This window comes from Panthera leo, chromosome B3 (assembly GCF_018350215.1).
Source record: "Panthera leo isolate Ple1 chromosome B3, P.leo_Ple1_pat1.1, whole genome shotgun sequence".
Lineage (NCBI taxonomy): Eukaryota > Metazoa > Chordata > Mammalia > Carnivora > Felidae > Panthera > Panthera leo.
This window is the reverse complement of record NC_056684.1, coordinates 94757156-94775269: the sequence shown is the minus strand read 5'-3', so window position 1 is coordinate 94775269 and position 18114 is coordinate 94757156. Positions and strand designations below refer to the sequence as shown.

General features: G+C 33.4%; 1 protein-coding gene across 1 annotated transcript in view; it reads left to right on the top strand.

Annotated features, from left to right (window-relative positions):
- Positions 1-18114, top strand: part of MDGA2 (MAM domain containing glycosylphosphatidylinositol anchor 2) — an 855787-nt gene that overhangs the window by 644201 nt on the left and 193472 nt on the right. The window contains exon 8 of the mRNA XM_042943085.1: positions 10574-10867. Within this exon, the coding sequence (XP_042799019.1) occupies positions 10574-10867 (294 nt within the window). The remainder of the gene's footprint in view (positions 1-10573; positions 10868-18114) is intronic.

Below are 18114 nucleotides of genomic sequence, written 5' to 3'. Positions count from 1 at the left end.
TGTTAGCTCTAAAATAACACATAAGTTTTCATACATGCTGTTCTGCTTTTGTTATTCCCAGGATGTTTTGCTGTTGATTTAAGGGATAGTGCATTTATGCACACATATAAATGTATTTGGATAAACTGTTTTAAGAGCGAGTAGGCAAGGACACAAATATGTTACAGAACAGAAGAATTTCAGGAATTTGGGAATCTCTGAGTTAACTTTAAACTATAACACTCTCTCTCTCCTGCTTGTTATTTTTAGTTTCTGTAACAAATGTTTAGAGTGCAATATTCAACTTTTAAAGGTAAAAATCTAAATTGATTTCTTATGCCCAAATAACCGTTTTCCAGTTTTACTCTACATTATTTTTAAAAAGACATACAAAAATGAAATGGAATTTACATAATAACATAGAGTTAAGTTAAAGAATTGATCCCGTTTCCCAGAAATGATGTTATAGATTATTATTTTTTATCAAATAACCTAGTCATATTTTAGTAAAGATCTTAGTACTTTATTTGATGGTTTGACTCTTGTAATTCTTTCTTATTATAGCAAAAAAGAAAGTGCTTCTTTTGCAGTCCTTATTTCTTCCAATATTCTCAAATCTAGCCCAGATTCCTACCTTGTTGAAATTTTATCATAATTTGAGTCACTAGGAAGCAGAACTATCTTGCTCCTAGTTTTTTAGTTTTTTTTTTTAAGTTTTTTACATGTGAGACTTTACATACTTAATCAGTGACCATCAGCTATTTCTATATTTCACTGCCTGAGTAACACATACAGTAAGTCAGGGGAAGGGAAGTTAAACACAGAAACAAGGGAAACTTTCATATCTTTTTCCAAAGAGGTGAGTAGAAAATTCTCTTTTTGATACAGATTTATCTTAATGATTCTTAGAAGATTAGAATCAGGTTAGAAAACCAAATTGCATGAAGATCAGAACAATGCAAGATACTCGAAAACTACATTTAACCAAATGCTACATGAGCAACCTTAGGTTAAGTTCCCATTCACTTATGTATTTATGAGGCAGCAAGAACGGAACCCATGTTTCTTTGCAACTGGACTTGTAGCTTGTGTAGCAGGGAAAATATGAATGCCACTTAGAGAATGATTTTCTATTTTGTTCTTTCATCTTACACTTTGTGTTCTATTGAATCCCTCAGAGACTATTCTTGTGCCATAGCAACACCTGCTGGGAGAGTGAAGTTCGAACAGCCACACTGTTGCCTGCCAAAGTTGTTTTCCTGATTGAATGGCACGGCATGTCCTCCATCTTCCAATACTAAACCCTCCAGAGTTGCTACCCTCCAAGATCCTGCCTCTCCCCATATATTCCAAATAACTAACAATACCATTGTAATAAGATTTTCTAAAAGTCTTTCAGAAGTAAGCAGTGTATATGTATGTGTGCTTGCAGGTACATTTCCCCTTAGAATTTCCAAATGCAAATGCCGGGGTACTGCAACCTCATGTTTGTTTTTCACACGTTCTTTCTTCTGGTTTTATTGCTAGACTTGCAAAATCTTGTCAATTCTGTTTTGTTTGCATCTCATAACTTATTGTAGGTGAGTCAGTAAAAAAAAAAATGTGTGTCAGTGCAAAATTTTTTAAAAAGGCAATCTTTTATTTACAGAGTGTGATAAGACAAGTATTTATGTGTATTCATATCATGGACAAAAACAGTAGGCTTACCATCTGGCATAAGGAAACGTTTAAAAATAAGTGCGTGTTTCATATATGATTTACCCACGAGGCTATAAGTAATACAAGTCTTAGAATATGGGTCCCCGTGGACATTCTATTGTAGAGCCAAATAGCCTCTTCTTTACTGCTAATAGAAGAAAGCCATAGCATGGACAAATTACTCAATACTATTCAAATGCTTCTGATATTTTACCTCCCTATATAATTACTGTGATCAAATTAAAATCTAGTAGAATTGCTAACTTTATAAAAACCAATTAGATTGTTTTGGTTTTTTTTAATTAAAAATTGAAATTGTTAGTTCATGTGTGAAAAATGATCTTGAAATTCATACACTTTATAATTAAGCCTTGGATCATCAAGAGGTAATTATTCATCAATAGTTTTCTTACTTTGGTTACTTAGTAACTGTCATTGGTGCTCTATGAATCACTTAAGAATTTATCAAGCACCTCTGAAATACTTATTTTTTTTCCTCTGAAATACTTTAAAATGTCACATGGTGTGGGAGCTCCTGAGGAAGTAGATAAAACCTGGTGCTGACCCCAGGACATCTGAGCTACTTTGTAAGGGAGAGAGGCATTTTTTTCTGGCATATGTAGAATGAATTGGATATGCTGTAATTCGGAGACATGGAGAATGAATAAAAGACACAGAATTCAAAAAGACTTAAGGGAACAAGAAACTTAAATTGGGCCTTAATACAATGGGGGATGATTGGACGGGTATTATGAGGGTAACATCATTTCTGTAGAGAAGGAAGGAAGAGAATGAGCCAAGTATATTAAAAGAACCCAAAGACCTGGCTAAATTGAATAGAGGACTTTTCACAGAAAAATTGCAGCTTAATAAAGTTTGGCAGGTAAGGGGCAAAACAAGCAATGGGATTTAGACCTCTATCCTAGAAAACAAGTAACTACTGAAGATATTTGAATGGTGGAATGACACGTTTTACTAAAGACTATTCAGAAATGGTAAGAACTTTTAAGGAGGGGAAACATTAATCAATGAGATTTTAGTAATTCATTTGTAAGGGGGAAAAAATCCAGAAGGAAGTGCAGCATTCAGTATATTTGTATTATATGACATTGCATTAAATTATATTAAAATGTTGCTCAGAGAAGTTCTGCATATTTTAAAACAAACTACAAAAACATTCTATGTGCTACATATCCTATAATTCACATATTGTCTATCTCTGTGATTTAACAAAACAGGAGTTGTTTCCAATAAGTATCCATTGGTGATTTCTATTCCTTTCATGGGAAATGAACTATAGAATGTTGCTGTCTTTCATCAAAAATTATGTTCCCGGTCATGGTCTCTTAAAGGAGGCCAGTATCAGCAGGTTCATTCATAAGTGAGAAGTCTTTAGAATGATGGATTTCTTTATCACCTTGAAAATCTTTTAAGCACATCTTACTAAATATTTAGTAATTGACACATATTAATTAAGCTTATTAGTTTAAAAGTATTTTGGTGGCTTGGATTGGAATTACTTTTAAGTGAATAGAATTCTCGAAATTCCCTTATATAGTCATATGAATATTCCCCAATGGCCATAGACCTCACTTTCTTATATGTTTCATGTATTAAAGCAGTTACTCCTACTTTCAGTTGTGTGTTCATATCAGCTGTGAGGTTTATATTACATTAGATTAGAAAATTTCCAATATTAGGGTATGGAAGTTTTAAATATAGATTACAATAATTATATTATTCTCACTTATATTGGGTATACTTTTTTGAGTGGAAGAGAAATGAGACATGCTGACAATTTCACTTAACTAATAGTTTATCTTGCTTTTCCTTAGTCCATTGTGAGAAGTCATTACTGATGTGCCGTCAGTAAGTGTTGCAATTGCAAGCTATTTAGTTCTGTATGTCCATGTAAAATTATTTTGTGATTTCTCATAACTTCACATTTTGAATATATCTATGTGCCCGTCTCATACTTATAAAGCTAATCTGTAATATGTTAGCAAAAATGAGATTGAGGACTGCTGATGTGAACGCTGAGAAAGCACTGTAGTGTGATAGAATATCTTTACTTTAAAATTATGTGGTCTGAAATAAGGATGTTACTAACCTTGGCGTCTCAATCAGTAGATCACCAAGGATGAAACTCACATCCAGTTTATAGTAAATTTTTAAAATTCACATGTTGTTTTTGAAGGTTACCAAAACAAAAACAAAAAACAAACAAAACAGAGTTGATTCATTTGAATTAGTTATATCTACAAATTCAGTATTTACTTGAGTCTTTCTTATATTCCTTTATATACATCCAGTCAACTTGAGAATTCCTGAAGTGTGACCTCTAGGGGTCATTTTTATAAACACACATTTTTCTGATTTTTTTTTTAATGTTTCAAATACAGATTATACATATTACTTTAAAACATACATAGGTGTTATAAACGATTTCTCCCTAAAATTCAAGTATAATTAAATAATGACATACCTATTTTAGGATTCTTGAAAAATGGGAGTCTGGTTGTCCTTCTGGAGAAAACTCTACTTACTACTTAGTTTATTATGTTTTTTATGTTAAAAGAAATATATATTTTCTTTTAATATCTCTTATTAAAACACACTATAAATAGTTATGTGTTTTAAACCATTGTCTGTAGTTAGCATATTCTGATGTCTTTGTTTCAGATCACATGATATTTTCTCATACAGTTCAGATGAACTAACCTTCCCCTGCATTCTTGTGAGTGAGAAAATAGGCCAGTCATTTTCTGAGTAATGACTAAAGATTAAATTTCGTCAGCTTCCTTCCTACTGAAGAAATAAAATCATTTGAATTTTCGATATTTGTTTTATTTTATGGTCTGTGATACTATGGAAATGTTGACAGAAAACTAGTTTGAATTACTTGTCACATATTTATTGTTTAGAATGAGAAACTTTGGTGTCATATCATGCTTTTCAAGTTTCTCTGATTATAGCATCTTCCACGGTAGCATTTCAGACAGCACAAATCAAAATTGGGGCATGTATAACCTATATGTCATAGAAGGTAGCTTTGTGTTTTTACCAGGAGGAAATTTTTTTCTACTGAGTACTTTATGGATAAATGTGGATCTCAGAGGGGCAGACATTTCCATTTTTTCTACTTAGTTTGATGCTTTCACTGGAGACAATGTTTCAAGAAAAAATAATTCAGTTGATTAGCAAAAGGATGGAAAAAACATCATGACATAATTAAATGGCATGTCCTCAAGCTAGCTCTTTCTGTTGTATTTGTTTTGTTTCGTTTTGTTTTGTTTTAATTTACAGCTTATCTATTTGAATTTTTAAATGAAAGGTGAAAGAAAAGATAAACTGGTGGGTCCTTTTTTTGACTCTCAACTTTCTCACACACCCACACACTTCTCAAGATATACCGCATCTGAAATCCATGCTAACAATATATTTTGCAGAAGATTCTGCTACTTGTATGGGCTACTAGTTATAGAAGTAATACTACATTTCATGATTTATCACTTTTATAATGTTCATGATTTGTCTCTATTATGTTTATGTCTATTATACTCATAGCCTTTTATCTTCTTATCTTTTACCCTTTTTGCCCTCTCTCCCTCCCTTCCTTCTTCAATGTCATGACTTCCTGGTCTCTGCCAAGCAGGAAAGCAGGGCACTTTAGAGATAGAATAAGATACTCTGTCTTTGAGGAGCTTGTCTTTTCAGGAGCATAGAAGTGGGAGAAAATGTAAGGCAAAGCCACAAGTACAGGTCAAACAAATATACAGTGTAATATGTGTTCAGGAAGAGTGAGCAATCAACCCAGCCTTAGTGGTAGGCAGTTATCACAAAAATGATAATATTTGAACTGAATCTCAACACATGAGGCAAGCAGGAGCCACTGGAATTCAGCAAGGGCCAGACATGCTGAACATAGAAAAGAAGGGCTTGTTCAAGGGCACTGAAGTTCACCAGTCAGTGAAACTGCAAGAGAATGAGTGTTAAAGGAGTAAGCGTTTCTCAGACTGTGTTGAACAGAATGCTATGTCCAGGTGATACATTTGTGTTATTAAAAAATGGAGTTTTTATCAAATGAGCTTTGGAAAATTGGTTGCATTAACATTTTAGATTTCTCTGAGCTTCTTGGAACCTATGATGTACTAATATGCATTGTCCATATTGTAGAAGAATGAAAGATGACAGGAAATATACAAAGAAAGTAAAATTCATCAATAATCCCACACTCAGAGGGAACCACTGTTAGTGTTTTGGTATAGTTCCTTCTGGATTTTCTTTTCCTCTAGATTTTTCCTGTATAAGCCTCCTATTCTCCTCTAAATCAGTGCAAAATTGCCTCCCTTTCTTAATTTGTACATTCAGTCTAACATGTTTTACTGAGTTCTTACTATGTGTGAAATAGAGTGCTGTATACTAACAATGTAAAGATATATTTTCTTCCTTTCAAGAAGCTCCTTGCTAACATTCGCCAGCATATGTCTTTTTGATATAAAATTTTGATACTGCTGTTTATAGTGCTCAGTAACATCTTTTACTCAATCATAGTGATAATAGCTATTCATACTATTCACTAGAATGCTTTTTCTTAGCAATTTCAGCATCTTTATCAATAAATGTAGGTGTATTACATCATCATCTAAAAGGCTGCATCATATTTTATAATGTGACTGTACCACCATTTATTTAATGGATCCGTCAGGCTGTTTTCAATCTTTTTTTAAAAAATTAAAACAGTATTATGAGCACTCTCAATAAGTACTGTAGTTTTCATAGTGACATGAACAAAATTGTATTTAAAATGATAAAGCTTATAGCAGGGTAGTAGGAAGCCTGGAAGAATTAGACTGGTGACAGAGACCACTTATTGTAGTGTCACAAGAAGAGAAAATGATGAATTCTACTGAGAAGTCTGCCTCTAGCCAAGAAAAGAAATAGGCAGATATGAGAGACATTTTTGATAGAGGAAACAACGCAGCTGATTAGAAGTGGTGAGCAAGAGGAAATGGTAAAACAAAATTCTGTAGCTTTCAGTTAGCAGATGAGGTGTGTTGATAACTACCAACTAAGTCAAGAAATAAACAGTGCTTTGGTTTGGGGATTTGAAAGACTTTGGGGATATAGAAGTGGGCTATAATCATAGACTGAAAGAGCCTTGGGATAAAGTTAGAATTTGTGTTATCAACATATAAAAGAGAGAAATTCATGAGAAAAAATGAGATCTCGTAACAAGAAAATGTATAGTAATAATAAGAGAGTTGACTGAAGAATTCTAAAGAATGGAAAATTTAATGTGGAGAGAGAAGACAAGCCTATGAAAACTGTGGGAAGTTGTAAGGTCTTCCTGGCCAAGAAAGTTGCAAAGAAAGATTCACTCTGATTTCAAGATTTAAAAGCCTCATGGAAGAGATGGAAACAATATTTTAGTTGAGTGTTGCTGTTTAGCAAAAATTGGGCTAATTTATTTTAAAAATCTATTTTTAAGTCATCTGGATTAAAATTGAGTCTTGCATTTATGTAATTTGATTTTGTAGGGAGGAAAGTTTACCTAAATAAATAACATAAATAAATTTATAAAGGGAGTTTTTGAACTATGTAGCATGATAAACAACAACAAAAAGTTATATAGCTAGTCCATTATGTATTTTGTATTAGAATGGCCTAATGTAATAAAGTCTCTGAATATTCTTCTTACTAATTCAGGAAATACACTTTCATTTAGCACCACTTCTTTCCTTAACGTTTTACTATTGGTTTTTAGGGTCATAACATTAATAACCTTGGAGCTTATAAAGTACAAATTCTTATTTTCAAAAATGAAGAAATTAATACTCAGAGTGATTAAGGTTGGCCAAGGTCATGTGACTTATTTTTGGAAGAGATGGGAGGAATATTTCAAAAACTAATACTCCATTGAATAATCTTTTAATTTATAATTTATTTTCTTTTATTTCATGTAGATTTATCAGAATTTGGAGATATGTTTGGATAGCTATATTTTATAAGCAGTTTTGACTTATACGTATGAAGTATTCCAATATAGACAGAGATTTTGAAGACAACTATAGATCTGTAAGATATAAGATAGATAAGGTCATTTGCAAAGGGTGTGTAATTTACCATTTTAAATTCTACCTTGGCTCTTTTTATTGTCCCTGAGACAGTGACCAAGAGATGGGCAGGGAAAATTGGTCCATTTTGTCCCTAGGAGCACAGAGGCCATGAGCAGGAGGAGTGGGGTCCGGTGTTAGCTCAAGTTATTCATTCCAGACACCATAGTTTACTGGAGGCTCAACATTGGCCAACTGCTCTAAATTAGCCTCAATTTGAATTTTGATCAAATCAAAGTGTTTTTCCTCTCTTATTCTCAATGTTCTCATTTGTTAAATTTTAATATTAAATATTTAATCCTTAGGATTATCAAGGAAGTAAAATGTCAAACCTCTAATTATGCCTGGCACATAGTAGGAGCACAATTAATGTTAAGTGCAGATATTGTTGCTGTTATTCCGTATGCTTTCTCATGGAGGGTGAATAAATATTACATCTTCCCAATCCTTTTGTAAGATGCCGCTTAGAATTGCATCATTCCCTTGTGGTTCATTTCAAAAAGAACAAATTATTGGGGCGCCTGGGTGGCTCAGTCAGTTGAGCGTCTGACTCCTGCTCAGGTCATGATCTCGCAGTTGGTGAGTTCGAGCCCCCTGTCAGGCTCTGTGCTGATAGCTCGGAGCCTGGAGCCTGCTTTGGATTCTGTGTCTCCCTCTCTCTCTGCCCCTCCCCCGCTTATGCTCTGTCTCTGTCTCTCAAAAATGAATGAACGTTAAAAAAAATTTAAAAAACTAATTATTTAACTAAGTAATTTAATTTTTTAATATTTACAGAAGTTAATCAAATAATTGATCATGTAAGTTTTAAAAATGTAGGCATTTTAAAATATATTTTATTGCCAAATTCTAGAATGTATATATCTACTTCAAGAAAGTGGTGGTTAATGAAGTCATATGATTTTTGTCTTTCTCTGACTGACTAATTTCACTTAGCATAATACCCTCTAGTTCCGTCCACATAGTTGCAAATAGCAAGATTTCATTCTTTTTGATTGCTGAGTAATACTCCATCTTCTTTATCCATTCATCCATTAATTCATATGAGGACTTTAAGAGACAAAACAGATGAACATAAGGGAAGGGACACAAAAATAATATAAAAACAGTGAGGGGGACAAAACAGAAGAGCCTCATAAATATGGAGAACAAACTGAGGGTTACAGGAGGGGTTGTGGGAGGGGGGATGGGCTAAACGAGTAAGGGGCACTAAGGAATCTACTCCTGAAATCATTGTTGCACTATATACTAACCAATTTGGATGTAAATTAAAAAAAAAAAAAATAAAAATAAAATTAAAAAAAAAATTAAATGCAAGGAAGTGGCGGTTAATATTTCATATTTTTTTCTAATTTCTAAGATGTATGCATTATTTAAGTAACTTTTTTAAAAATAAGAAGCAAATGAAGGAATTAAATGAAAGGAAAAAAAACCTGAAGATACTTAAATAGCAAGATAATTAACTTCCCTATCACTTTGGACTCAAATTTATTTTCCTCTATGTGTAACAAGAGCGGTAACAGTTCAACGTTAAGTTGAAAAATAATTTAAAAACTATGTTTGTTTTGTTCTCGGGCACTGGAACACAGTAATGCCAAAAGGAAGAATAAAATCTTTGCCTTTTTATCCATATATGCAGTGATACCTCTAAAGGAAGCATATGATGTTTCCCAGAAGGGTAGAATTATTCCTATATTTCTGGTTATTCCTATTCTGGCATTCTAAGTTAGCCTTTGTTTTTTGATAGACATTTTAATTGCCCAAATACAATGGATTTCATATATATTTGTGTAAGAAATAAAAGTCTTCAGCGGAATAGGTAATGTTTCTGAAACAACACACTGAACAGTATTTGCCTCTTACTGGTTGATACTTTTCACTAAACCCTAACATAAATATATTCCAGCACAGTAAATTTCATGTAAAATGAATGTCTCATAAATGTCTTCAGTAAACTAAAAAATTAGCTTTACTTGAAAAAATTACAATTATTTTATTTTTGTAATATGTTCTCGAAAATTCACTTAAAATTAATTCCACAGAAATAGGGGCAAATTGTGACAAACTACTTATACTTATCTCAAAATGTCTTAAAAGGAAATTATGTGAAATTAAAATGTTAAAAATATTAAAAGTCCAAAAGAGAAGAATATAGTGGATTGTCAGAGTGTGGCATTCTAAGTCTGTTGTTGCATTCCATTTCCATCAGGGAGAAAACAAACCCTAAATGTTAGCAATTTGGCAACATTTTGTACACCAGAGTCAAAACTTCTGATTTTCTATCAGAGGTCCTTTGTTTTCCTTTTCCTATTACTTGCGTTTACTGTGCCTGCTAAGTCGAAAATGTCTCTTATCCCTTTCTTAGAGCATCTTTGGGTAAGAGATAACAACATAGGAAACAAGACTGAAAAGCTGGATCCTACCCTCAGCAAGCAGGATCACTCTTCTATGAAATGCAGATGTTAAAAACCCAGCTAATGACTGATCATGACAAGTCATTGAGTAGATTGTTCTTATGTTGACCTTTCATGTTCCAATTTAATGCTTTCTTTATTTTGCTAATGTTGTTTAAATACCTCATCTGTGAGAGTCATAGGAAAACAATTCAGAATTCTTTTAAGTGAGAGTATGTGCCACTTACTCCCAAGGTCTCTATTATTTTTGTCATCTGAATTGTCACACTTCTTCAACCAGCAGAAATTGTTTCCTTATGATTTTCTGTGTTTGGATATGCTTTACCAGTTTATACTAACCTTGAAAAATTTTCTTTTTCCCATTTCAAGTTCCACCCAATCTGACTGTTCCACAGGAAAAATCACCTCTGGTCACCAGAGAAGGGGACACAATAGAACTGCAGTGTCAAGTAACTGGAAAACCTAAACCCATCATCCTCTGGTCTAGAGCGGATAAAGAAGTTGCAATGCCTGATGGGTCAATGCAAATGGAGAGTTATGATGGAACACTGAGGATTGTGAATGTATCTAGAGAAATGTCAGGAATGTACAGGTGTCAGACCAGCCAATACAATGGATTTAACGTGAAACCAAGAGAAGCCTTGGTGCAGCTCATCGTGCAATGTAAGTAATGTTTTTGTCTGTTTCTACTGGGGACAAAAGGAAAGAAAAGATGTGATAATTCAGCTAGTAAAATGAGGTGAATTTTGGTGTTGGATTAGGGTAAAATATTTCTATATCGTCACTACCCGATTTAAATTATAGTTTTCCCTTAAATCTGCTTATTGCTTGAGTTAGAAGTAATAGAAAAGAACAGTATCAGTGGTGTGTGTGTGTGTGTGTGTGTGTGTTTTGATTATGATGGTATTATGTGGTTGGTTAATGCCAAAGCGTCAACAAATCTAATGGTGAAAAACTGGCTATGTGCAATGAAGCAGAGTGGAGACGGCAAGTAATTGCTAATTCAGATTACAATACTCTTGTCTTCACAATTCTTGTTTCTACTTCAGGCTATTGCTTGCCCTTTGCCCAAATTATCCACCTACTCCAGTGCACCCCTCTGCTTAAATTGTGGAAACCTCATCATTAAACTGCTATGTTTGCATATCTGAAGCTGTAAGAGTAGATTACACAATTTTCTAGTCATATTGAGATAATTCACATATTAGGTACTGAATTTTTGCTTGATTTTGGTAACAGATAATTGTTTCACTGTGAGAGTTAAATATAATAGATTTTTAACTATTTTTATTGAAATCACTGTTACACTTCTAACAAAAAACTGGAGACATTGTGTGCTTTGAATTTGCTTTTAATATTAAAAGTACCTAAATTCATAAAGGTAAGAAAAAATTTAATGATGTCCTGATGTTGGGATATTAGAGGATGCCCTGGTAAATTGGATGGCAGGTGGTACAGATAGGGCCAAAAGAGAAGAAGCAAACTAAACACAATCTTTTCAAACTCTGGTAACGCTGCTGTAAATTTTAATTGATGTGGATTTTGTTAAATACATGTTGGCAAAGTCTTTAAGAATATGAATGAATTAGATGAAAGTACACACTTCAATAAGAAATGATGTTGTTTTCTTTCTATGGTTCTGTAACTCAGAAAATGGAAAACAGAATTTAGTCCAAAAATGTCTCTTTTTATATTAGATTTAAGGATGTCAGCAAATTGGATTAACTGACTTTAAATTTGAAAGAATAGTTGAGATATGGAAAGATTATGTTTGGGACTAATAAAAAGTTCATTTATGTCTGAGGTGTGTGAGTGAGGTTGGGAGGAACAAGGTTCTGGGTGCTGTTTATCGATTCCCTCTCTCCATTCTGTAGAAACTCAGATTCTAGTGTGCTGTTTGTCCTAAAAATATGCAAACTGATATTTGCATAGGATAAAATATTTAGTCAAATACCTTGGCTGATTTCCAGTTGATTATTACTTTGTCTGGGTTTCTTTTTCCCCAATAATAAAGCATTTAGATAGCAAGTTCTCTTCAACAGTTTAGTATTGCTTTTTCCTTACTGGTCTTTGTACTCATGACAAGCTCATGGGTAGGAGGTTCATGTGAAAATAGGTTCCAGAAAGAAAAAGAGAAAAGAATAAAAAAAAGAGGAAAAAAAAAAAAAGATACTTTCAAGTGACCATAGAGGAAACTGCAGTTTGGAATACTTCATTTTGTTGGTAATCCCAGAATTCTGTGCTTCCTCTAGAGTTAGGCACAAAGCCTGTGTTCGTAAAGGCTAGTTTCAGGGAAACTAGTGTCATGCTGCTCACACCTCTCTGGGGAATCTGTGATACAAATAAAAGCCATAGAACCCATTGATTATAAGGAATTTTGAAATAAAGTTTTAAGAACCAGGATCTCTAATCTCCATAGAATATACTAACCTTCAGAATTCTATTGGCGAGCTTTTTTTTTTCTTTGCTTCTTAAAAAGTCCCATAGGAAACATCAAGTTCAGCACAAGGTTTAAAAATTCAATCTCATAATAGTGAATGAAAATAAATACTGGCACGGTTCTCTCTAGTGTCACAGGATGTAATTGACTAAAAGACACAGATAGACATAGGCAGAGTCTAGTTCATTTAATGTAAATAAAAAGATCTACATCCCAAGGTGACTTCCCAGAGCAGGGGATAGCATCTAACAGCACTTCCTCTTGGAGGCAAGCTTCCCTGGCCTACTGGGGAAGTCTTTCCAGTTCCAGGTGAGGATGCCATCATGTCTTTCAAGAAGCTTCCTTTCATGTATTCCCACTTCTTGTGAAGAATCTAATTCTGTGTCTGAGCATTTGCCAAGTACAAGTAACTGGTAACAACTCCAGATTATTCCTGAGTGAATCAAACGTTGATCTTCCAGGCACATAATACCTGCTAGCAAGTCCAACCTGCATGCCTACCTAAGGCTTATTCCTGCAAAACTAATGTGTGTGTATATATATATATAAAGCTCATACTCCTTGCTTCCTACATGACTGGTTTTTATTATTTAGGTTTCAGGAGTATCTGAGAACTTGTTGCATAGAGTTTGAGACCTGAAAGTGTTCAAGTATACGAAGAAGATGCCAAATTATTCTAACACTAATAAAACACCTCTTTCAGGACTTGAACTCTACACTTTAGTTTATGATTTCTTTTCTTAGAATATTTATTACATTGGAAACTTCTGGGGCAAATCTGTTTTTCACACACATGCACACATAATATACACATTTATATATAATTTTATGTCTGAAGTGTAAAAGAATGAAAAAGAGATTGTCATAGTAAATGGGAAACCAACAAAAATCTAGTATCTCTAAGGCACATTTTTCCCCTTGTTTACTTTTACTGTGTCCAATTAAACAGTCACCAGTCAAAAGGACTAAAGGAGCACAGAAGTAATTGTTGAGATTGTACGTGCCAAAATATAAATAGTATATATCCATATTATATAGATAATGGACTACTTTGTGGGTTTAATGTTCTAAATTGCCAAATGAGATTTAATTTTAGCTAATGTTGAATTAAAATTATGAAGCAATCATCTTATTAAAACCTTTTGAATTATTTGCTATCTCAAGTTAATTTGCATACTCTTAAAGAACGATTTAACAAGTGACAGAAGCCTCAAGGTATTTTATACCATTCTATAGCCTGTTACGAGAAGCTACATCACCAAAATGAAATAGTTTAAATTACTAAATTCTTGTGTACATTGCTTGATCCTGGAAAACAAACAAACAAAACTATTTTATCATAATATTTTTAACTTTTACATTTGCCAATTATCATACATGATATGGGCCAGAATAAGTAGCTGCAAATATAATTATAAAAGTTTGAAAAATAATGATTTAAAGTTAATCTAAACTTTTAAAAATTTGCTAGGTAAAACTACAAAGTGCAATATGAAGTTTTAATAATCTTCAAATTTTTGGCCATTACATAATTTCATCTCCGGGTATTTGGAACTGTATAATTCTTTTGTTAAGTTTCCAGCTCATTTTTATTTGAAACTGATTTATTCTCCTACAATAGAATCTTTGAAAAGAGTTATATGTGTTAACTGATCCATATCATTTAAAAATCATAGTGTGTATAGAGCTTATTGAACAAAACTAGAACAATTTCCTAACAAAGTTATAGTAATAAAATGATAAAAATTAAATGATTTAATTGACCCATTAGAGTAGTGATTGTTTGAATCTTGATTAAATAAAAGTCCCATTGGATGAATAAATTCAAATATATTTGAAAGAAGGAACTAAGATATGCCTATTGTCCCCCTAAAGGAAATTGTTGGTTTTCTTATATATGTATTATATAAGTATACTTATATGATGTATACTTATGTACTTACGTACTCTGAACATTATGTACTCTGAATTTAATTTCATAAACTGTAACATTTTATTTTAATAAAAGCTATCCTTTAAATAGTTTCATCTCAGAGCACTGGTAATATCTTTCAGTTAAGTGAGTATATTTTGAAATACAATTTTCTTGAAAATCAGTTGGAGAAGATATATACTACATTGAATGTTACTTTTATTATCAAAGCTTCATTATATATATGCACATTTGTTGCACCTACCATACAAATAGGAGAAAATCAAATTTAATTTCATATACAGGGAATCTACTCAGACTTGGAAATTCCAAAGACAGTCTGGCAAAGTGAGGTCCCTTATCATTTGGAATGAAGGCAGAGGCAGGTAGTAGTCTGGGACTTCAAAGGGAAAGAATGCAATTCACAGGAAAATCAAAAAGAGTAAATGTTTGGTAAGCAAATATTTGTTGCGTTATTGGGAAACAGTGGGACACAGAAGATTTTGATCAAACAGGCCTTGCTAGGTTCCTCCCAGTCTATCATACCCTAGTTTATAGCATAATGTAATTATCTATGGTGATAGCTCTCTTTCTGGAACAGGTTCTCTTTCTAAATTCTCTGTAGGCAGTTGAGGGGGGGAAGTAAAGAGGTTTTCCTGAATCTGCTGGGCCTAGATTGCTTTTTAACTCAAAATAATCTTCCTGCCAAAGTGGCCCATCTTGGGGTGGCCTACCCTTGGTCCCTACAAGAAGATCATGGAACTTATACAGGAAAAGAAACTTAAATACAGATTAGAATGTAATGCTCACTATTGTTAAGACACGTTATTGAGTAATTTTGTGTAACGTTGAGATGTATAGAATTACTATTGCGTGAATAGAACTACTTTTTGGATTTTTTTAAACAGCAAAATTGCCCTGAAAATAATAGTGGGGCTAGAGATTAATCTAAAGTTAATACAAGAGACAAAGTAACTATTGATAAAAGAGGATGCAAGCAATTTGCCTTCACACAGGAAGATGTTAAAGCTATCCAAAGGAATTTATAATTAAATGGACAAGAATTTTAACTTATTAGCAGAACAATAAAAGGGCTTCCAGCTCAGTAGCCTACTTACCCAGATGCTTTTCCTATTTTCCATATTAATTCAGTCTATCCCTTCTCAACCTTCTAGACAAGATTATTTGGTGTTGACTCATTAGCTAGGCTCCTTTATTCCCTTCTCCTGTTTCCACCAATTTGTCAACTGCTTTTCATTATTCAAGTCCTGGCTAAATCCCCTCCCTTTAGAAAGCCTCTTGGTACTGGAGAAGGGTACTGATTGTGACCCATTTCTAGAGTCTCAATACTTAGGAAAAGTTCATCACTTTTTAAAAGTCTGCCTGGTAAGAAATTATTAACTTCATTATTAACTTCATTAACCCACTAGAATGTAGGTTGGGAAAAGCTTTTAAGTTTACTAACAATATGATATTTTAAGCATTCATTTTTCATATTTTATGTTTAAGGATTATTGCATAGAATTTAACATTTATTATACAGAGTTCTTTTATTTGAATTAAATGGCTATGTTGTTGTTTGCAGCAGTTATTATAAACATTAATCAACTGAACCCTAAGGTAATGTTAATATTATAAAAACAATATTTATGCTATTTTCTCTGATCCTACCTTTCCTGTCCCCCAGATAGTTAAGATCTTCTCTTTGGAAAGAAGAAGCAATACTCTTATAAGTTGGTGTACAATTTAAACTGTATAAAATAAAACTCTCGAATTTCTACTTCAAGTCAATATGTCATATAAATATATCTTACCTCATTTCCCAGTGGATTTAATGAGGAATTATAATGGAGCTGCCTTGAAAACAGATGTGTTTTGGGGCGCCTGGGTGGCTCAGTCGGTTGAGCGCCGACTTCGGCTCAGGTCACTATCTCGCGGTCCGTGAGTTCGAGCCCCGCATTGGGCCCCTGTGCTGACAGCTCAGAGCCAGGAGCCTGTTTCAGATTCTGTGTCTCCCTCTCTCTGACCCTCCCCCATTCATGCTCTGTCTCTCTCTGTCTCAAAAATGAATAAAAACGTTAAAAAAAATTAAAAAAAAAAAGAAAACAGGTGTGTTTAAACATTTTATTTTTGTATTACTCCTGAACATTTGAAAATTGAACTTCCCAAGTGGATATGTTTTTCTGCAGAAAGTATTTAGGATGAATTTACTTGAGCTGAGCTGTTCTTGCCCTCCCAGGTAATCAGTCTCTTTGCTCCCTGTTTCCTCCCTCTTCCAGAGAGGATAGCATGGTAGATAACCATCTAAGGGAGTTATCAGAGACAACAGAAAATCTCTCTCTTTTTTAAATTTTTTTTAATGTTTTTTTTTTGAAAGAGAGAGAGAGAGCACAAGCAGGGGAGGAGCAGAGAGAGGGTGACAGAGGATATGAAGCAGGCTCTGTACTGAGAGCAGAGAGCCTGACGCGGGGCTCAAACCCATAAGCCATGAGATCATGACCTGAGCTGAAGTAGGATGCCCAACTCACTGAGCCACCCAGGGGCCCTAAAACTCTCTTTCTAAAGAGCTTCTCAATGTAGAATACAGATGTGCTGTCTTTATTGAACAGTCAAGTACAGATTATCTGGAAAGAGGATAGGTTTATTCAGAATAAAGATCATGTAAAGAAACTATATCCATAATTTATTTCATTGTTGCTATTTTAATGTAGATACAAGCATGGTTTGATATTTAGAAAGCCTTAAACATTAAAAGTTTTGTTTTCAGTGTCCATATAAAGAGGTGGAATGGGCGGGGGGCAGCCAGTTTTAGAAGGATGATTAAAAGTAGTCCAATTTAAACAGTCAAGTCTTGTGTTTATTGATATTGTCAAGTTAAGTACTTAGGCCCACCCCGGTAGTGCAGAAAAAAAATTAAGTGTAAATAACAGCATTTCCATAATACTGAAAAGATATTTTCCCTGAAATAGATCTGTGATTAAATTAAATGTGCTTTGAATGAGGAAAGTTTATACTGTCTCCTTTCCCAGTGTCTTTTCCTCACCTCCTCCCATCCTCATTTTATGGAAGTATATTCTCTAAGAGAGGTGAAATAAACACATATATCAATAAATGTGTGACTATAAAATTTTTGTAACTTTTTTCATTGTAGTTAAAAAGGGATTTGCCTCTCATCGAAAAATAAATGTATTCTTCCCAAATATAGAATTTAGACATCTTCTAAATACCATGTTCTTCCCCCATGAAAATAAAAATAGAATAATCCTAATCCATTAAAATAAATCATACATAGAATTTTATAATAATATACTCCATGGACATGCCTGTGACTTTATCAATTTATTTTAAATAATATACCACCAATAAAATGCTTTGTGTATGGGAAAATATAAAGTAGGCAGAAGACATGGCTCTGTCGTTAAGAAAAAAATCCATAATCATTTCAGAAGTTAGGTAACAATGTAAGAAATTGAATATCAAAAAAGCAGTTAGTCATATACATAAAAGCAATCAGGAAGTGAGAAATCATAGGCCAGTGTTGTGAGAGAAAGGCATGAC